The sequence below is a fragment of the Centruroides sculpturatus genome, unplaced genomic scaffold (assembly GCF_000671375.1).
Source record: "Centruroides sculpturatus isolate CEXI.00-Female unplaced genomic scaffold, Cexi_2.0 scaffold325, whole genome shotgun sequence".
NCBI lineage: Eukaryota > Metazoa > Arthropoda > Arachnida > Scorpiones > Buthidae > Centruroides > Centruroides sculpturatus.
Window position 1 is genome coordinate 40,482 of NW_019384556.1, and position 23,352 is coordinate 63,833.

At 29.4% G+C, this 23,352-nt stretch overlaps 2 protein-coding genes across 4 annotated transcripts in view; one reads left to right on the forward strand and one right to left on the reverse strand.

The window, feature by feature from the left end:
* The window catches only part of LOC111623861 (endothelial differentiation-related factor 1 homolog), a 34,313-nt gene extending 18,259 nt beyond the window's left edge, over positions 1-16,054 (forward strand). The window contains exons 2-6 of one of the 3 annotated variants that reach the window (XM_023366583.1): positions 2,532-2,583; positions 2,654-2,814; positions 11,755-11,848; positions 14,311-14,388; positions 15,266-16,054. In XM_023366583.1, coding sequence (XP_023222351.1) covers positions 2,532-2,583; positions 2,654-2,814; positions 11,755-11,848; positions 14,311-14,351 — 348 coding nt within the window. In that variant the 3' untranslated portion in view covers positions 14,352-14,388; positions 15,266-16,054. Of the gene's footprint in view, positions 1-2,531; positions 2,584-2,653; positions 2,815-11,754; positions 11,849-14,310; positions 14,445-15,265 lie in introns of those variants that run through there. The other 2 variants (XM_023366581.1, XM_023366582.1) reach the window with 2 other exon arrangements.
* A 1,045-nt stretch (positions 16,055-17,099) lies between these two features.
* LOC111623860 (DNL-type zinc finger protein-like) lies at positions 17,100-22,830 on the reverse strand. Its single transcript, XM_023366580.1, has 2 exons — positions 22,437-22,830; positions 17,100-17,582 (listed from the first exon to the last, which is right to left on the reverse strand). Exons 1-2 carry the CDS (start codon positions 22,784-22,786, stop codon positions 17,480-17,482), a joined length of 453 nt encoding a protein of 150 aa, XP_023222348.1. The 5' UTR covers positions 22,787-22,830; the 3' UTR covers positions 17,100-17,479.
* Positions 22,831-23,352: the final 522 nt, after the last annotated feature.

The following is a 23,352-nucleotide window of genomic DNA, read 5'->3' on the forward strand; positions in this document are numbered from 1 at the left end:
GAGTTTAGACTAATTCATTATATTAGGAGGTGGAAACGTTGTTGAGATGGGTTCTTACAATAGTTTAGACCAGATACATTCGCGAAAGTGGTCGCTTATTACAGGTGTTGTATGTTGTTTCGGACCAAAAATCGATGCCCGCGGTCGCGTTACACAGGTGGTCGTTTAATACAGGTAACTTATACGAAGACTCTATGGATAAACTATTCCGTGCCAGAAATTTTTGCCCGTTTTGACAGGTGCCCGTCTAATGCAGGTGGTCGCCTAAGCAGTTTTCACTGTATATAGATTACATTTATATTTTGAGGGTTTTTTTGAAGTAGAACCTGAGATGGCCACTAAAGATTTGTAAAAACTTTATGAAACTCTGTAAGAATGTTTGTAAAAAGATTTTTCTGTTTTAAATTGAAATGAACTTTATTTTTCACTATGCATTTATAAATTTGTTTGTCATCACTACAGATTAGAAGTTTATTGAAAATTGTTTTATCTTAATAATTATAAATTATTTGGATGTGAAACTTATTCTCTTTAAAATACCTAATGTAAAGTAATTTTATACATACAATTTTACAGAAATTATATATTGTAGAAACAGTGCATAAATTAGATTCTCATCGATATAGACTTAATTGTTCATAGTAAACTTTTCAAAAAAAAGAAAATTATACAAGGGTTGGAAAATATATAATGATCACTGATTTATTACATGAAACAGAACAGAAGTACAGCTGTTCATAGTTTATAATTCTTTAGTGTAATCACCTGCACTTTAAACCACCCATTTTCATGGATGGGAAGTTGGTCATTGCCATTAGCAATCCACTAATTGTTGATAGTCGCTATGGATCAGTCTACCTGTATAATGTCCTAGATGGTCTTGAAATTTTGATGAATTTTCCACATCTTAGGGAATAAATCAAAATCGCATGCACTCATGTCTGGAAAGAATGCAGGGTGATCCAACACATTCCAACCACATTTATCAAGCAGATCCTTCACTATGGTTGACACATGGCGATGGACATTGTCATGGAAAATGATGGGGGATTCATAAGGAAGTGGTATAGTTTCTTATGCAGTACTGGTCATAGATGGTGTTTCAAAAAATGGGTATAGCAATGTACATTCAGATTGTCCTGGTGGCACTTTGTGCATTAGGATAACACTTTCACAGTCATACATGGCAGTGTTCACAGCCTTGATGATAGTGGATCTGCTAGAACAATGTTTCTCAACCTCTAACAAATCGTCGCCCCCTTTACTAAAACTGTTATCTAGTATTGCCCCCTTCACTTCAAAATTCCGATGCTAAGAGCCAAGGCTAATGCTAAATTCGTACTGCATTGAATAGACTAGTGACTAGTGTAATGTTATTTGTTTAATTATTGTACAATATAACGAATAAAATATCTAATTATTCTTAATATAATGTTTTACTATATCACCCAGAAAATTGTTTTTTACCCCCAAAATATAAATTATTACTAATCTCCCCCTCAACATGGAAAAATGCTCCTGTTGAGAAACACTGTACTGGAATTTCTTTTTCATGGGGAGCTGTAATGTCATCATTCAGTGGACTGGCATTTCAATTGGAGTTCATAGGATTGAGCCCATGTTTCATATAGCATAAATACAATGTAACTACATCAGCTCTTTACACTGATAGCTCTTTAAAAGGAGACATGCTACCTCATAATGCTGCAATTTCTGGATGTCATTCAAAGTATATGGAATCCAACAAAGTGTAATTTTTTTTTGCATACACAAATTCTTCTCTCAGAATGTATAGGATGGTGATGTAATACAAATTGTTCTCACAACCTAGATCATGAATTTGCCACCTGTGAATCATTCTCTAACAATGTGGCCATCGCTTGCACTTGTTTTGTTGTAATATTGTGGGGATTCCTAGGCTAATGCTCATCATCTGCTTTTTGATGACTGTCTCTGAATGCTTTTACCTACTTGATGGTACTGTACCATAAAGTTGATGCTCCAAAAACTGTTACAAGCCCCTGAACACTGTTTTGCTATGAATTCCCTTGCAATCTCAATTTGCAGCCAAAATCACCCCTATAACTTAGAAAACATCTATTTAGACTGGTCTACCTTGCACACGTCTCTTTCTGTTGATATTGTACATGTCCAGTCCAACAGTAAATTAAACCATTCTGCCAATGGGTAGGTAGGGAACCAATCTTAATTAAATACAGCATAATAGTCATAATTGTCAAGGCCATCATTCTTGCTTTATAAATGTGTGTCATTATTTATTTTTCAACCCCTGTATATATGCAATATTTTGCAGCTTTGAATTTTAAGACATTCTATGTATTCTAAATGATTTTTCTACTTGAACTAGAGAATATGTCACAAGATATTTCCAACTTTTCAAGAAGACTGTGTTTATTACAATTGCCTTTATTTTTATTTCTTTAAACTATTTAAAAGATTATATAAAAATTATTATTCTTATATCACTTTCATTTAAATTTTTTTAATGAAATGATTATTTACTTTTTCAGGCTATTAATGCAGCACAAAGACAAGGGTTGGCCATTGAAACTACTAAAAAATGTATGATTTTATCTTTTATAATTAAGCAATTATTACAATTATATATAAGAAACTTATCTTTAATTCATAGATAATGCAGCTACAAATAAACAACATCAAACAAGTATGAATACTGCAAAGTTAGACAGAGAAACAGAACAGCTCCATCATGATACTGTTGGATTGGAAATTGGGAGATTGATTCAGCAAGGACGGCAAAATAAAAATCTAACACAGAAAGATTTGGCAACAGTTAGTTTTAATAAATTTACTCTTAATTAATTTACTTATATACTAAAACCTGTGTAAACTGGAATTGCACAGTACTGAGCATTCAGTTTAGCAGGTTTCAGTTTTTGAACAGGTTTTTAGTGTTTTTTTTTTTATTTATCAGATAATCAGATAAATGTCACACAGTTACATTCCTTTTTTATAGTAAAATCACTATCACATACATAAAAATTTTTATTACTAGACTTAATCCAAAGTGATTTCAACTAAATGTGCACGTTCAAATGCAAGAATTTAGAACTATCCAATTGCAAAAATTTTTCCAAGAACTTATGCTAGTATTTAAATACTTCTTGGATGTGGACCTTATTAGCTTGCTTAACAGCAAATAAGCCTATTTGAGTTCAAAAACTAGTGTCTTGCTCTACTCACAAAAATTTGAATTGCATTACAGTAATATATAGACCAGGGGTGTCCAACCTTTTTGTTCTTCTGGGCCACATTGGAAGAAGTCATGGAGTTTTGGGCCACAAGTATATATAATATATTTGTGACCTAATCCTTAAATATACAAGTATATTTAAGGATTAACATGTCTAGATTATAGTAATAAGTATTAAAACTTTATCACGAACAAGGATATTTTAAAAAATTACTTCTACAGGCCCTTTCAATTTTNAAACAGTGTGGAATGCATCAAACCACTTCCTGTCATCCGAACAGATGTATTCAGTGGAAAATTCCAAAACATAAATTGATAGTGGGCTGATTATTAAAACAGGAAGCGCAAGTGCACTTGAACTTGGTGTACGTTTCAATTAGCACGTGGAAAAAATTCATACTTCTGAATATCTAGAACTCTACTCATGTGATTTCTGTACAGTGTTTCAATCATTATGAGATATTTTTAATGATTTAACAACTTGAAATTATCTACAAAGTGCGCGTTATAATACGATTTTAGGGATTATTACTGACTTTTTTTAAATTTCATTTGTTTTTATTTATAAAATAAATTAATTTAAGTGTTTAAAATTCATAGAGAGTAAGGTCGAGGTTTTATTAGAGTTTAAGGATATTTTATTTATATTTTTATCCAGTTTATAAGGTTATAATTAATTGTTCAGTAATCAATCATTCAATAAATTTGGAGTGAACTTTTTGTAATGAATATTTATGTTTAATTATGACTTTGTAAAAAGTGTAAAAAAAAATTCTACTTTGAGAACAGATAGTTTGAGAACTGATATGAGAAATATCTAGTTTGTTATTATGAATCAATGGCAAATTATATGTTTTTTTAAATACTTAATTTGCCACTAATTTGAGAAATATATGTTAAAAATTGGTAGAGCCAATCTTTAAAGTATATTGCTACCTAAAACATTATAGATTGTTCCAGAATATACTTTACATATTGTTCTAAGACTTGTTTATATATTGCTTCAGCAAACGTTTATATATTATTCTATCATGGGTTATGTATTTCTCTGGAAAACATTTATGTAGTGCTCTAGCATGGATTTATGTATTTCTCTGGCAAACGTTAAATATATTGTTCTATCAAACCTTATGAATTGCTTTGACATACGATTTGCATACCAAACACTCGTGAACATTTATGGAGCAGGTTCAAAACTTTATTCAAGGAGAAAAAAATAATAAAAATAAAAGAATTTGTCGGTTTTGTTTACACGTTTATTGGGCAGCATTGGAACTTGCCTTGGGCCACATGCGGGCCGCGGGTTGGACATTCCTGATATAGACCAAGTTATTTTGTGACCTAACTTCTTGAGGAATTTTAATAACTAATTAACTGTTTAATTCAATTCTGTATTTATCAACATGTTAATCAAGTTATTTTTGAATACTCAGTACTAGTTAGTTACTAAGTATTCCATATAAGACAAATTGATATACTATGTTACCTTATTTTTATTGTTTTCATAAATTATATTTGTTGCTTGTTCTCAAACTCAATTTTTTGGAAACTCATTCAATTCTTGAAAATTTTTGGTTTTTGCCTCATTAATTCAATAGACTAATATTAATAAAGCTCCTGTGTTAGTATGTTCCATTGTCATGACTTGCATTTCTTTTACAAAGCTCAAAATCATTCTCACAATACATTTTGTCACATACTGCAATGACAGACAGACTTGGAGACAATTTTCTATTTCATCCAGATTAAGTTACGTTCTTTATTTCCAGCATCTCCTATTTCTTCATTGGATAAGTTTCCAGCTTATAGTAGAATTTAACATAGAAAATTGCTCTATTTCAAAGAATTTTTTGTTCAGGCAGGTTTTCACTTTGGAAGGTTTTATTGTATATTTTTTTAAATTAATATTTAGCTATTTTTATAAAATGTTTTATTTTTATCTGGTTCTATAAATGAATTTTGTTATTCATGTATATATTTTGACTTTTAATTTGAACACCAGGAAAATAAAGAAATTTTCAAATTATCAAATATTTAATTTGTTTATTTCAAAAAAAAAATTAAACTAGTGTTCCATAAGTTTCTGATGTTCATATTCTATATTCTTTGGAACTATTCTATTTTTCTCTACTTTTTACACTCATTTAATCACTTGGATTTTCAACCCTTTTACTCTGACATGGTCAGTTGTACTTTACCTTTCAAAACACCGATCCAAATTTCAGTCAAAGTCCCTCTACATATTTTATTTTAAAAATTCACCAAAAATCAAATTTTTATCATAGAGATACAAAAATAATCACATATATTTATTACTTTATGTAGTTTTTGGCATAATACAGGTATACCTCGCCTTACGTTGGTAATTGGTTCCAGGAGAGGCAACTTAAGTCAAAAAACGGCATAAGTCGAATTTACTTGTCACTAGGCAAGCCACAAATAACCATCCCCAGTTCTGTATTTTATTTATAAATGCATTTTTAATAATACAGTATATTGTTAATAAGAATCTATTTTAAGCTTACAAACAAATAAATTTTAGTTTTTAAAATGGTACAGAAAAAAGTAATCTAAATTTGCGAATTCATGTACTGTACATACAGTACATACTTGTAAATGTATATGTTTACAATTTGGCGATGTTTACAGTACATCGCGGACTCTTTATTTGTGAATGTGGTTTGCTCTAAGACATAAAATAAGATGATTTTGTAAGGTTAAATAACAAATACAGTTATTAAAATTATTTTGCGACAATAGAAAATAAACTAATTTATATTAAATTTATCAATATCGAGTGGCGCTGACAATGACGCCAAATGGTAGATATTGGAGCTACTGTGAAAAAACACCAATATTGAGCACTTAAAGACCACTAAATAAGACGACAACACAGTCACAGATGTTTTCATGTTTCGTTCTCCTAAGATTTATGATAATTATATTAACATTTACTGTAAATGTATGTATTTTAATATGATTTTATGTGCTTTAACGCTTTTATAGTGATATTAGGACTTCAATATTTGTGGTGGACAGACGTAAAGTTGAATAAAATGACTTAAACTTGATTTTTATTTTTCCATATATTCTTTGACAAACAACGTATAATCGAGAACGATGTAACTCGAAATGAAGTAAGTCGAGGTATACCTGTATCAATGTCTGTGAAGAACAATAAGAAATAGATTGAATGACACAGGATTTTTATTTGCAAAGCCAAAAGAAACACCTTTCTGACAAAAAAAAATTATTTAAAATGGTCAAGACAGCACAAAAATTAGACTGTAAGACAAGAAAACGGCAATTTTTTCAGATGAGAGTCATATATGAATTAGATGTAGTGAGGATGCAGAAAAATTTGTTTGGAGATGTTCAGAAAAGAAATTTAAGATTGCCAGAGTACAAACACTAAATTTCCAATAAGTTTAATGATTTGGGGCTACATGTCAGTTATTGGACCTGGAAATATATGTATTCTTAATGAGACCGTAATAGCAGAAGTGTATGAAGGAATTTTAGAATTGTTTCTGATTCCAACAATCAAAGATCACTTTGGTAATACTGATGTTTTTCAAGATGATAATGCCACATGCTAACAAGCCAAACAAAATAAAGATCTTTTAAAGTCTAAAAGTCTGAAAATAACCCATATTTAAATTCTATTGAAAATTTACAGGTAAAGTTAAAAATGCTGGTTGATGAAAGAGTATCAACTAATAAAAATGAACTTAAAGAAGCCATGTTTAGATTTAGCAATCTTTTTTTGACGTAGAGACTGTCCACGTAAGTAAAAGTTAAAAAATTGCTATTTATTTCACAATACTTTGTGTTTTTATAATAAATAATCAACTTACAGTTTTGTTCTGTAAAGAATGTTTGATAAGAATAGAAATCAGAAAAAGCCAAAGTACTACTGAAATTAAAGGACTATTTTTAAAATATAAAACTGATCAATACAATTTGACATTACAGTCTCAAACATTTAACAGATTAATTAGTCTTAAATTAACAGTCTTAAATTTAACAGATTAATCTGTTAAATTTAATAAAAAACTATAGATCTTATTTGGTGTGACACATGGAACTATTTGAAGTTAGACAAGCAATATTACATATCTAGCACCATATAGAGTTTCCAAGTAGAATATTTGCCAATTTTCCCAGCATATGACTCATATGATTTATTCATTCTTTTTCTGTTATTCTTTCCTTCTTCAAATTCTCTCAATGTCTTAATGCCTGTCTTCCATTATGCAAAGGAAAAATGTCAGTCAATTTAGTAAATTTTTACGCGGAAAGTCGAGGATACTATCTAAAAAACAAGATTAAAAACTTACTTAAGTACACACACAAACCCTATAAAATGATGGCAGTGAAGATGAGTAATATTTTAAAATAATATTTATGGAAAATATGTAATTTATTATATAGTCTGTTCAAAAGATGTTTTGGAGAATAAAAAACACTGGAAAATTTTATCTGTAATCCATAGTCATCTGTTGAATCAAGGTAAAAATATATATTTGCATTTTGACAACACATTCTTGTTATAAACAGCTGATGAATTTCACTCAGTTTAACTTGCTCTAACATCAGAAATTCAATGACTAAATGCTCTCCCCTCTTGGATGAGCTTGCATTGGTAAATGCCATTTTCTGGAGTAGTTTTTTTCCCATGCTGCTGTGCAGTAGTGGTGTTGCAAATATATGCAAAATATTAATAGCCAGCATTCCTACATACTTGTCAAATTGTTTCTGGTGCAAATGCTTTATCTTTAATTAGTAACTCCAGTTTCTTTTTGAGTGAATCAAATACATCAATTAGGTGCCTATTTGTGTATGCATTTTAAGATAATATGCATTATTTGAGGTGACTCAAAAAAACTTACGATAGAAAAATTAGTATTTTTATTTTTTCCTTTAATCATTTTAGTTCTAATATCAATTCAAATGAACATTTATTTCAACTAATTTGTATATTACAAAACATAGTTTATGGCTGAATTATCATTTTCAAGGAATATATTTGTTAAGTTCAATTGTAACATGTGTCAGGTGTGTGGATGTCAGCAAGTGTTGATGGATAGTCCACAGCTTTGTCACACATGTCAGGTGGGTGAGGTAATAGTATCCCTAAGAATGCAGGGGAGATGGTCCTGCCTAGAGATGGAAAATTTGTGTGCTTCCCTTTGGGGGTGTGGAGTCAGTGTTGTGTGGAGACAGAACTGAGAGGAGTGCTAGCTGCAGTACTGACTGGGGAGCTAACCAGAGTGGGTAGCTGTGTGGCTGGTCAGGAACCAGTATTGTAATTATCAAATAATTGTTGGGTACCGGAGTGTTGCTCGATTGTGGAGTGCCAGAGAGTCGCTCGCTGATTTGGAGACATTAAAGTGTAATTGTGTTGTTATTGTTAGAAAGGAAGTGTGTACTGTGTTCTTCTAAACCGTGTAAACAGGAACATTTTATACCACCATCATCACATAACATCATTTTTTATACAACAATATTAAAAATTTAATAATAATTTCAATCCTAATTTTCAGTGCTAAAAATCTCTAATTTGAAGGATTTATAGAATTATTGCATTTCGCAGTCATGGCAAGATATATTTTGCTAATATTTGATATTTTAATGTACAAAATTATAATGTACTATATAATTGTAGCAAATTTGAATTAATTTAGAATATTTTNTAAATTATTTGTTGGAATATTTAAAAAGAATGTGTTTTATTTGTTTAGGAAAATAATTAAATAAAACAAAACTAGAACAAAAATAAGAAAAATAATAAATAACTAATATATATGTTACTGTGAAAGACCAAAATTAGAGAATGTCGATATTTTCTGGTGAATGTTGACACATACAAAATACGTCAGTGAAAGACCGAATATTTGGTTATATTATTATACATTCGAACAATCGCAGGTGTATGTTGACAAGCACAGACAAGCTTTGGTGGAGGTCGAAACAACACTCAAGAAGCACATGTCAACAGACAGGCGACTGTATATTGCTAAATTCTACGCCGTTTCCTTCTGCTGAAATTGGTGATGTAATACGAATACAAGTCCCTGGCCATACAGATGCCTGAAATGTGTTGGCGGTTGTTGTTGGAATAGAAGACTCTGACTTTTATAAATTAGCAAAGAAAAATGTTACCCTCAAGCAGCTTTATACCCATAATCAGTTCGTAATTTGTAAAGAAAAGTTACCAGTACTTTCCATAGATCAGATTTCTTCTCAAGAAATGTCGCTGAGAGAAGTAGCTGCAGCTAATTCGAAAAGTGGAGGGCAAGGCTATATATGCTGCCATTGCAAACAGAAGTGTTCCACGAATAAATGCAGTTGTAAAAGCAAGGGACTCTTGTGAAATTCAATGTGCCATAACAGTTTAAGTTGTTCCAATAAATAAGATTGTATAACGTTAATCACATAATTTATGTGTAAGTTTATTATTGTATTATTTTCTTTAATGATTTAGAATGTGCTGTTACTTAAGCTTTCTTCTATTTTGACATATTAAAAAGTTGCATTTTTGTCTTAACGTAATAAAAATATTTTTATTTAACATTCACCATCAGTGCATGCTGAATGTTGACATTTGCCAGTGTAAGTGAGAAATAACGATATTTAGCAAATATTTCGTACATACACGAAACGACTGTGTGAATGCTGATATTCACCGGAGAATGTTAACATTCACCAGATATCGGTCATTCACAGTAACACATACATAAAAAGACTGTGTGAATGCTGACATTCAACAGATATCGGTCATTCACAGTAACATATATATATATATATATAACTCACAAGCAGTGAATAGCAATAAAATATCACCAAATGCAAATAAACATTTTTCAAATTGTCATTTCATATGTTTCAGATGAAGCTGAACTGACAATATATTGTCACGTTGTCATAGAAAGGTTAAGCTATAGTATATGCTTGTATTTTATTTAGACCAGGGGTGGCTAACCTTTTCAGAAGACAGGCCAAATTTCAGAAATAGTATTTCCTGTTGGGCCACACACCTAATTTTTTTTTTTTTTTTTTAAAGTAAAAAGCAAGCATGCTACAGCTTCAACCACATTGTCGCTTCCCAGTAGGTGAGATTGTGGTCAAACACTTGCCTGGTTTAATGTAAAAAAACACAAAAAATAGATATATTTATTTTTTGAAGAAAATAAAACATATTTATTAGTACAATTTAAAAATATTTAAAAGTGAGACATTTCACTTTGTTTTACAGAACTAAGTGCAGCAAAATTGATCTCCACTGATGTTGTCGCTACACTCAAACAGTTTTCCAAATGAATATCAGTAATTCAATCTCACTTGTGATTTGATGTACTTCATGAGACTAAAAAGCTGTTCACACACATAAGTGTTTCCACATAGCAAAACCATCGACAAAGCATGTTTGTAAAATGCAGGATATTTATCCTTGTTTAAATACGTTTCATAGAACTCTTCCAAACCAACTTGATGGAATTTCTCCAATGTTTCAGGGTTTACTTGCTTATAAAATCAATATGGTAGACAGGCTATGTGGTTAAAGTAGTTTGAACTGTAATTATATATATGTTAAAAATGTATTTTAATATCAATTGCAAAATCTCTCCAGATGCATTGGCGATAATAAAACTAAACTACAGAATAACATAGAACTTTGCCAAGCTGGACTGAAAGTAGTTATGAGTATGAGCTTGACAGCATTGCAAGCTTCCTGAAAATGCCAAAGACCACAGAACATATATAGCTGAAGTTGAAGTCTCATATTAAATTTTATCAACACTTAGCGTCGGACAAAAAACTAAGTAACCTTGAGTGTCAAATAGCGGGATATTTGAAATAGCTAAAAATCTATGAATTTTTCCAAAAATGAGAGATATTTCAAATTCCTCTTAGCTTTAATTTAAAAGTACATGATATGAATAACTCATGAGGTAATGTTCTTTTGGTGATATGTACAATAAAGTTAACATTTATGTTCATTTGACCTAGCTCCATGGGTCACAACATGACTTCCAGCGGGCTGCGTGTTGGCCACCCCTGATTTAGACATAATAATAATGTAGTTTAATAACTTAAATAGACTCAAATTTCATTAAAATAGTTAAAACTGTCATATGTTTCACAATGTCCAAGGAGTTGACTGGATCCATTCATTTTAGAGAATTCTTAAATGCATATATTCTATAAGCACATGAGCACACTTGCACATGCATGCACACACAGACCACATGCTACTTTCCCCTTTTCAATATAAATTTTTATATTGAAATATTAATACTAGCCTTGAATTATCCAAATTTATATTAAAAGTTTGAATTAACTGTATTTATTAAATAAATAGTTATTTCAGTATTTAAGTTTGAATGTAAGAACTTCAAGGAGAATAATAATAGGTTCAAATTAAGCAAATTCAACTGTATTTATATTACATATTTTGCTGTTCATGAAATCTAACCTAACAAGTTACCAACATACATATTGATTTTGTTTTTTAGAAGATTAACGAAAAGCCTCAAGTGATTAATGATTATGAAGCTGGAAGAGCAGTACCAAATCAACAAATACTGACCAAAATTGAAAGAATCATTGGTAAGAAAAATTTTTCTTAAACATTCTGCTAATTTTCTGTTTTTTATTTGCTTACAGTATGCAGTGGTATAAATCCAGTTTTCATCTTATAAAGAATAAATCTTTGGAATTCATTTCCATATTGGAAAATTCATTTTTTACTAGATCATCATGAATAACTTTGCAAATCCAGTGATATATTTAATATAACAATGAAAAAGTTTGGCATTATATAATGCCAAAGTTTTTGATTCCAACTGGATTTTCATCAGATCAAATAACATTCTAAAATTGGAATGCTTAGAACAGGGGTGTCCAACCTTTGTTTCTCTGGGCTGCATTGGAAGAAGTCAGAGTTTTGGGCCACAAGTACATATAATATATACTTGTGGCCCAATATAGAAGTATATTTAAGGATTAACATGTCTAGATTATAATAATAGGTATTAAATCTTTATGACAAAAAAGGATATTTTAAAAAATTACTTCTACAGACACTTTCAATTTTTACTTAGAAATAGATAAATTCATTTATTATAAAAAAGACAAATGGAAATTTATTTGAAAAACACAAATATTTGTTTTATTTGGGTCTCTAATTAATAAAAAGCGACAAAACACCATTTTAAAGTGCATTTTCATTCAACTAAAACAGTATATTTATAAATAAAATGTAACCCAAGAAGTAGCCAATGCATCAAATGATAATTTCTACGTCAAACAAAAAAACGTAGCCACATTTGGTGCAATGTAGCCAAATCTTGCAACGTTGGAAGAAATACTATTACTGGAATAAAGCTGGAGTTGTGACTCAAAGGATTATAGACCCAAATGCAGGGAAAGGAGAAAAGATAAAGAAGTGGAAAATTAAGGGTCAATATTTGCATAACAGAAGATCTATTTAATTTTTCTCACTACTTTTTATATTTTGTCTTTTCTCACCTTTCTGCCTTTTCCCAAATTTGGGTCTATAATTCTTTGAGTCACAACTCCAGCTTTATTTAGTAATCCTTCCTCATTCACACATCTCCAAGTATTTGAAAATATTTCTTTTCCACTCAAAAATAAAATATGAATAAAGGTTTACAGCTTTGTTAAACTTCTTTTTTGAGTTTATGCTGTTGAACTAAATAAATAAATAAAAAAATTAAAACATTTGTTGGTTTTGTTTACATGTTTATTGGGCCGCATTGGAACTTGCCTTGGACCACAGGTTGCACACCCCTAAGTTAGAACAAGATATAAAATATAAAGTGCAAATATAATCAGGCAATCCCAGCATACTAACCACTTCAGAACTCAGGCAGTGTTGGAGATTCACAAATCTGAAATTAAAGGCATGTGCGTAAACTTCAAAGAGGGAAAAAGTCTGTCATATGTCTGGCAATGCTTTTATAATAACCTGGGATAATACATTATAGTTTAATTTGCTATAATGATGAAATTATCATTTTTGATATATTTGCAAATTTTAACAATTTTTGATTTCTTGCAAATGTTGATTAAAAAATTTGTTAACATACTTATCATCTTTTGTTTAATATTACACTTTACTGTAAAAGTTCTATAATATTTAAAATTTTATATCTTGTTCTTCTAAGATTCCAATTTTAGAATGTTATTTGACCTGATGAAGAAACAGTTGAGATCAAAAACTTTTATCAATGTATATATTTTTCATTGTAAATCCAGTGAGATATTTAATATAACAAAGTTATTTGTGGTATTCTAGTAAATCTGGCATCCAGTTATAAGAAGTTAATGTAGTAGTTAATTTTTTTGTTGTCAACTCAAATTTTGCAAATCTGAAATCCTTAAAATTGTTGAATTTGGCCATGTGATATAGTATTTAAGCAATTAAAAAGTGAATTTTATTTTCTATTTTACAAAACTAGAATATATATTTTTTATAAAACTTTTTAAATATAGAATTTTTTAAGTTGATGTGTGACAATTAACATAGCATTGATAACTATCTGTTAATTAATTGTAATTAGGTATTATTAATCATTATAAATCAGAATTAAATATTTATTAAAGTATGTTTGGTCTGTAACTCTATTTTTAGCATATATTAATTAGCTTCTGAAAAATAAACAAAAGCAACTTTACTGTAAGATCTACTTGTATTCTTTTGCCATAACAGATCAGCTGATTTACAGTATGTGATTTTAATTGGCCTACAAATATATTATTATATTCTATTGTGTGCTGTTGAATCAGAAGGAAATTGATATTATGGCTATGATGCTGACAGACTGTCATTATCTTTTATATAGATATAAAATTTGTGCAATGATATTTATTTTAATTACAGTAGTTTTACTTTAAAAATGTATCAAGTATAATTCTAGGAAGAAGAAAAACTTTGTCCAAATTTAGTAATGAAAACTCATAATGCTTATCTAACACACACACATGAAATTTAAGAAATGAAATTTTTTAATCTTTTTTGGATATAATATTTTTTTATTAAATTGCAGGTGTCAAGCTTCGTGGAAGAGAAAAGGGAAAAGAGAATTAATGGACCATTAATTCTCTTTACATAAATTTGAAATACAGTAATGAGCAAAATATTATGTACAATAACATAAATTGCAAAATAAATGATATGTAATAAAATGCAATACTACATTTTTGTGAAAAATGAAAGATGAGTTAACATATATTTACATCATTTGGCAAATAAATACAGTAATACCTCGACTTACACTACCCCGACTTATGCAAACCCGGAGTTACGCGATTTTCAAATTTCGTCAATTCGTCTTTTGTTTGAGCGCCATGCAATTCTTGATTACTCACTCCCCCCCACACTATCATTCAGCTTACATGTTCGGACATATCGCGTGGAATCGACATATAGCTACAATTTATTTTGTGTTATTTATTTCTGTGTTTGTTATATCTATGGAGACTTGAGAGACACTATGTGGTGATTTCTTGTAACCGTGAACAAATCAAAAGACAAGATAAGATTAACAAGAACATTTATTACGTTACATACATCCAACTTGGATTTTACACAAATTGCGAAAGTATACCCCGACTTACGCGAATTTGACTTGCGCGGTTATCGCTCGGTCCCACCTATTGCGTAAGTTCGGGGTATTACTGTATCAACAACTTGTGTATATATATAATACATATCTTATCAATCAGAATCAATTTCCATTCCTGATGATAGCTGAGAACAAAAAATAAGTGAGCAGCACTAATTTTATTCTGTTTTTACATTAAAATTTATGCAATGATATTTATTTTAATTACAGTAGTTTTACTTTAAAAATGTATCAAGTATAATTCTAGGAAGAAGAAAAACTTTTTCCAAATTTAGTAATGAAAACTCATAATGCTTATCTAACACACACACATGAAATTTAAGAAATGAAATTTTTTAATCTTTTTTGGATATAATATTTTTTTATTAAATTGCAGGTGTCAAGCTTCGTGGAAGAGAAAAAGGCCAAGCTCTGTCAGATCAAAAGCCTAAAAAGAAATGACACGAGGCCATCTACACCTATTTCTGCATTGCTTTTTGTTTGAGAGACTTGACTTATTCTTGTGCCTCTTTCTTCAGTAAAAATGTTACAGATACACTTTGTGTTTGGAAAATGTACAAATTTTGGGCATTTTATAAAAATTATTTAACATCTATTTTGTGCACAATACTTAAAATATTGCAGAGGGTGGCATTAAATAGTTTTTATTTTTTTAAAATTTCAGTTGGCCAAAGTTGAGATATATGAAAGTTTTCCTTTGTACTATATATGCTTTATTTTCCCCTCAGTTTGAATATTCCTTTACTAATCTTATCTGCTCTTGTGTGTAATATATCATCAGAATAATTTCATGATAAAATTTAATTTACCGTACTTTTTTAATTCTTTCTAAATTTCATGCATTGTAATGTGGTATTGGTGTTTGTCATTGAATTAATTTAGTATTGTGAAGCCCACTAATTCAGATAACAGGTAATTCCTTCTGATAGATATTCACAAAAATCTTTGACATTTATATATTGTTGTCTAGTGTATTTAATATTGATATAATAGCAAAATACCTAGAATGACAACATATTTAAATGGTGATATTTATCTCCATTCACTGTATTAACAACTTCATTAGTGATGTAGATTGGTATGTAAATGCTTAACAATCAAATTATTAGATTGGAAAAAAATATGTAGAAAAAAATTTAAAATAAAGGCACAGATATCATCTTAACAATTTATTATTCTGTGCTCTCTATTAATGTGTATATATTCTGTTTTACGTCTAAATTTTTGGATAGTCAAGGATAAGCTGATATTGTTTAATTATTGGTTGTTATGCAAAAATTTACAAACCAAATAAAATTTAATGGCTTATCAAAAATTGATTGCATGATTCTCATATTTAGCACACAACACTGTAAATATTAAAATGGAATGGATACCATAATTTATAGTAAATTACAATTGAAGTCACTATTTAATTACATAATTTTAAACAAAATATTCATGATGATCTCTTTGTTGCTCAAGAGCAATAATTTTAGAATTCTGATTTATTTAAATTTTATATAAATTCAAAATGTAGTTCTAACATTATCTAGAAAATTTATTTAAAATTAAATATCAATAATGTCATTTTTTCCAATAGAGCTTAAAGAATATAATTTGGATGAGATTTTAAATAAAGATTCATTTGAAGTAATTATTAAGTATCATTAAAAATTATTTTTATGCTTGCATATCAATAATTATGATACTTTATGGATAAAATATCTGAAAATAAAAGTATGTCTTTCTTTTTGATCAGCTCAACAATTTTCCATAAAAACATTTTTTTAAATCATTAAGATATACAATATTTCAGTAAATCATTATTTTAACTAAGATGAAAAAATAATTAACTCATCATAAACATATCCGTACATTTGTAACTATCAATTTTTATATGATTAAAAACTAATATATTTTATCAATATAAACCTCAATAACAGTTAACAATTTTTAAATTCAGTCTGCTAGTCTAATATTTTAAAAAATAAGGAAACAAAATATTTATCTAAGGTTAAATTATAGATTGAAATCTATAAAATTGAGATGTGAGTGCAGTAATAGTGATTTGGATAATTTGTAATTTATTATATAAAAAATTAACATCTTGAATGTAAAGCTTGAGGATAGCTGTAAATGGTATTTCCAATTGATTGCTGCCTTAATTTACATAAAAAGAATATAGTGTTTCAAGATAATCATCTCAAGGACTAAAATGTTTATAACATTTTTGGTAAACTGGACAACTTAAAGAGCTGAGAAATCCTGCAGACTGATTTTAAAACTTGCTAGCCTAAAATCATAAATCTTAATTAATTAATGCAATTTCAAACTATTTAATAAGAGTGATTAACATATATTAGCCTCATTCTTATTTACAGTTACTAATATACAATTCTAAATTATTTGTGGTGTTGGTTGTGTTGTTCATATTTAATTTTTTCCAAGAATTTAATAAAATTTGATATTTGAATTTTTTTTAATGAAATTGTTTGTAATAAAAATCATTCCTTCAAACTTAATGAATATTTTATTAAAAGCAAATGTAAATAAATTTTTTATATACAAATTTTATGAATGTTGAAAACACTTAAAGCAATTATTATATTCAGTTGGATTCCTCACTTATAGTTTTCTCAATAAATTCTAAATCTTCCGAAGGAAGCCGATTTACCGATTCTCCTTTGGCAGCTAATATCTCTTCAATATTTCTGAAATTAAAAAAATTCATATATTAAGCATATTTTTTTTTATAAAGAAATATTAAATAGTCTTAAAGAATTGAATGTGGTTTCAAACTTTCTATTTTAAGTTTGTACTTCATTCAAACAACTTGCTGATATTGGATTAACCAAAATATTTAACTGTACAGTACTTGCAAGGAAGGTTATGTGTGTGACCATAAAGGGAAGTATGTTGAATTTGATGTCAAATCTTTATATTAGCAGTACTGTCATGTCAGTAATCAAGTTACTATGCAACAAACGAATCTCATATAACGAATTATATGAAATTTATGACAACAAATTCTCTTTCAACACGAATAATGCTTTTCCTAAATTGCATCATTTTTAAAAAATTGTTATCGCATTAATATTTTTCATTTCCTGATTTAATACTGGATATGTTCCTATCTACAACTATTGCAGGTTGTTTTTAACTCTGGACAAACTTGAGAATTTAATTTTATTGAAAAATGTTATTTATATATCAAACCTTTCAAAAAATTTTTAGTTGTAAGGCTCAAATTTATACAAATTAATTATGGAAAAGTCAATATTTTTAAAACAAACTAAGACAAAATATTGTTCTAAACATTTAAAAATATTTTTGTTCAATTTAGTCACATAAAAAGATGAAAGTACTTCATTAATATAAATCTGCCTGTAAAATGTTTTACACTGTAACAGACAAATCTTACATAAACAAATAACTATTAACTTTTTTGAATCTCTAAGATCAACAATAATACTATGTTAAGTAGTAGTAGTAACATTCATTTCTATAGTTAAAATATACAATATTAATGAATTTGCATTATGTGCACTAATAAAACTATTTGTAGCTATTTACTCTATTAGATAAATTATAATTACTACTGAAAACAATACTTACAAGAATGATGTTAAATGTTTGGTTTATTTGTGATTTTGTATTTATGTACTAGCTTGAAAAAGCCTTATGTGAGAATAAAAAGATAAGTAATCACAATATAATTTAGTTTTATTTCAATACCAATAATTGTTAATTAGCAAATGAATTTGTAAATTTCTGTAACTTGACTGATGATGTAGCATATGATGCAGGTTTGAATTTCAGAAACAACTGGAGTTTTCTTCTAAGACTAATCCATTTGAAATTAATATCTAGGATGATCCCAAAGAAAATAAGCTTTGATCATCATTAGGCTCCAAATAACTATATGCACTGTATTGTCTAGATCAATGTTTCTCATCACAAACCAGTAAAATTATGGATAATTTTACTGGTTATCCATAAAGTAAAATTATCCATAATTTTACTGGTTTGCGATGACATATTGTACATAATCAGTAATTAAACAGAACTATGAATCATACTTATCTATGGATACTGTATATAGCAAAATGTCAAAAAAACTGCACCAGCATCAGCAGTCAAATATTTTTCTGTGGACTGTCAGTTGGAAAAACTGGTCTAGATGACATGCGAATGAGAATCATTTATATTTTCTATGGTAATCCATATCAATATGAAAATGGCTGCATCCAGCAGACTCAACAGTTCCAGAGCTGTTGAGTATTTTTCTGCTGAACACACACTACAGTAACACTCTTTCAGAACATGTTTAGTGTTTTGACATCACATTGGTAGCATTTTTCATTTATGCTACCTAAAACTGACCAATGAGGCTTTTTGTTTCAACACAACATTCAACAGATCCAGGTTGCTACATAACAACTACCAATTTGCTCAGTTACAACTGTTGAGTCTGCTGAATGCAACCAATGTCATCTCACATTCTGACAACTTTTAGAGATATCAGAATGAATGAAATGAAATTTTTATAATTCTCATATTTGGAACAGAATTTGAGTTTTTGCAAAACAGTTTAAAAAAATGTTTACATCTAGGAAAGCATTAATGTTCAAATTAACAGAGAGTATATTTTTCATCTGATAATTGTTTGATGTTTTCTTTACTTCATCATATAGAATATAAACTGTGGATTGTTTTATCATAATTAAATTCAGTCATTCAGTGATCATATACAGCAGGACTTCTTAAACTTTTTTTATTTACGACCCCATTTATGATTGTGATTTTTGTCGCTACCCAAAAAATATAAAATAAATATATACAAATTTGCAAAAACAATAATTATGTACTACCACAGTTCATTCTTGTGTTACAATGGAACAGAGACAACTGAATACACTGAAAAGTGACAACACTATACTAGTTCACACTACAGTGTTGTTGAATCGTTGTCTCGCTGCACCAAAAATGACACAAAGTGCAACTCACGAAACCTATGACACGAAGCATGCCATTTTCAAACTCTCACGAATTATTTTTCATATTCTGCATTAAAATCTTGCGACCCCAAGATTTCGCTAAGCGACCCCAAATGGGGTTGCGACCCATAGTTTAAGAAGCCCTGATATACAGTATGATGTGTTCCTAGACAACAAAGCACTAAGCGAAACAGCATTAAATGAGGTCATTTTAACAGAGTAAATAGGGGACATGACCAAAAATTAACAAATTTTACTTTAATTTTATTTTTACATTAATTTGTATAATAATATATGTTAAATAACACACAAACATATGCACACAGAAATGTAAAGTTCATTTTTTGTGATAAAAATCCTGATTTTTATGAAATTCTTGTTCTTTTGCAATAAAGTCATAAAGTTTCAATTGTTGCTTTTTTCTTTCCTTAAACAAATGTCGGTAGCAGAAGATCACATCCAAAATGCCTCGTTTTACTTTTGCACTCCTTTCAAAATCTGGATCATTCGCTACAATTTGATCGATGATTTCAGTTATTGTTACCAAACTTTTACTAAGGAAATGTGTAAAGAAATTTTTTTGGTTCTTTGTTTTCAAAATCTATTTTCCAGTTCCACATGAATTCCATGTTTGCAAGTTCTTGAAGGTCATCGTTGGTAAGGCTCTCACCAGAAATCTGCTGTAACTCCTCAATATCCTGCTCATCTATATCTCCTAGTCCTGCTGTACCGATTTGGTTGAGTTTGGTCAACCTTCTTGTTGAGAATTCTTGGATACCTTCAGCCATAACTTCTTCCACACTTCATTTGTGCATTTATCAGTTAATTCTTGCCAAGCAAAGTCGATATTTCCTATGACATCCATGATGTCATATTTTTTCCAAAATTGCACCAAACAAACATAGATATAAAGAAAGTACACCTTTTTGCCATTTTTTGCTGATTGGTTTGTGTTTGCAAATAATCATATTATATACAAATCAATGACATGCTGTGATAATTTAAATCAGCATTTTGAGGTTTTCTTCAAGCAGACCGCATTATATCGAATCAGCATTAAGCAGGGTCTTACTGTGCATTCATGTAATCAATGTATGAAATATAAGCAATTAACAAAACTGGCAATATATACAGTAGAATCTCTTTATTGATCATCATCACCAGCCATTTATCATGAGAAATAGCATCTCCCAAAACAACCAATTTTTTGAGTGTAATTAAACTTCTTGTATTTTAAGTTTTGGTTACAGTTATTGTCAGATAGCATGCAAACTGATGGCTTAGAAATATCTCATAAGATATTTAAGATAATGCACAATTGCTAGCAATTGTCATCTTAACTAGTATTTTGAATATTAATTTAAATACTGATTTTTTTTATACTTATTTGTCCATAGTACAACTAAATTGCTGGCATTTCTTCCTTCATTGTTTAGAGATAATTATGAAATAAAATATATTTTATGCTACTGTTAAGGATGGAGCAATGGCAGGAGAACATGGAGTGAATTAATGAATAATAATTAACTCAAAACTATATAACTTGAAGACTTATAATATGGTTTAGTGCCATAGTCAAAATTCAGACATCTACTAATTATAGTTTTACTTATTTATGTTTTATGGTTAACATTTGATTATCATCAGTATGGGTGAGTTGCAAAGTGATAACATTATGCAGATTATATTATGTTAGAATCTGCATAATGTTATATGTTAACTCTACTATGTCCTTTTTTAAATTATTTAAAAGCATATACATCTCTCTAAATGATTGCCCCCTTTAAGCTAACTACTTTTTATGACCAGATTTTCTTTCTTAAAGGGAATTTTTATGACAGCACTCATTGTAAGTCAACCACTCCTTTACATGACCAATTGCCACCTAGACTCAATCACTTTACGTAAAATGACTCTGAGGCAAACAATTTCCAGGATGATTAAATCAAAAGTATAGGCATGTACTGTACAATATACAATTGGGCACGTTGTATTAGGTGTAAAAGTACATCTTAATCTTTTTACTCCAACTTCAATGTCTCCATTTTCTCTTATCTGGACATATCATGGAAATTGCACATAATTTGCTGTTAATATCCTCCATAATTTAGTCTATGCTTTATTCTTATGAAACTAAATATGACAAAGTTAATTAATTTAATCTTTATATTAATTAAAGGTTAAAGTCCAGATATGTATATCGTCATGGCGGCTCATCTCCGATTCCAGCAAATAGTGGGGACGCACGTTCTAACCCAACCTAACCTATTCTAATAATTTGGTTGGTAATAATTATGGTAATTTATTAGAATAGGTTAGAACGTGCGTCCCCACTATTTGCTGGAATCGGAGATGAGCCGCCATGACGGTATACATATCTAGACTTTAACCAACTTTTCTATCCATTATTTTCGTCACCTCTCTTAACAAGACTATCGGTTAATTTAGATAGCAGTTTTCTTTTTACTGTACCGGGAATTTATAACAAATATTACAGTTAAGTTTTTTTAAGACAACTTAAGTTTTGGTTATCATTTATTTATTTATATCCAAAAATGAAATACTAACCTGAGTCCATTTAAATCACTGAACCAATTCAAATTGTCTGCAATGAGATGATTATTATTACATCCGTGACAACGAACAATCACAACGCCTTTTTCATAACTAATCTTCGATATGAATTTGGTCACTCTCGTTTCACAAACTTTACATTTGAATGACAACAGTTTCTTATCTATTTTTCCAACAGTAATATTATCTGTAGAATAATGTTTCACATTTAAAGTATGAGTAGGTAATTTCCAGCATTTCACATTATTTTTCTGTGCTAGTGTCGTATTGACTTTAATAGGATATCTACAATAAAATCGAGTCCTGTTAAATGTCCGAAGTAAACATCGACTAAACTTCCACATGGTCGCGATATTATGGAATACGCTCGATGGGACAATGTTGCCAGCTGGAAAATATTTACAAATGAAAATTTTTTCTAATTCAAAAAAAAATAAAAAATTATATACAACAGATATTTTTATTTTTAAATATTTGTATAGAAATAATAAAGTTTTAATAAGACATAATTTAAAAAACCAACTTTGATAGTCAGCATTCTTAATGAACACAAGTTTCGTTACAAAATACAAAATCGCTACCGGTAGTGAAAACAATTTTTTATTTTTAATAAAAAAATAGAAATTATATAAGAAATTATTATTATATTTAATATACATGCTGTTATTATTGTCGGCTAATCTGCGTGATAAGATTTTATACCTGTACTATCGGCCAGTTGGCCGAGCGGTCAAAGTGGCAGCCTATTGCTCTGGGAGACTCGGAATCAAATCCGGACGGGTCAAAAAATCCCCAGGAATTTTTCGGAGGTGGTCCGTCCAGATATGTCGGGCCCCGTCTCTCACTATCTGGTCGCCCCATTGTGAGCCAGGCCGACACCATAATGGGCTTGCTAAAAGAGGCCCTCTTA

Coding starts and splice junctions, on each gene's coding strand:
- LOC111623860 (XM_023366580.1), bottom strand. CDS start 22,786: ATGTGGAAGTTTAGTCGATGTTTACTTCGGACATTTAACAGGACTCGA. Junction 17,583..22,436: donor AGTGATTTAAATGGACTCAG/GTTAGTATTTCA, acceptor TTTTAATTTCAG/AAATATTGAAGAGATATTAG.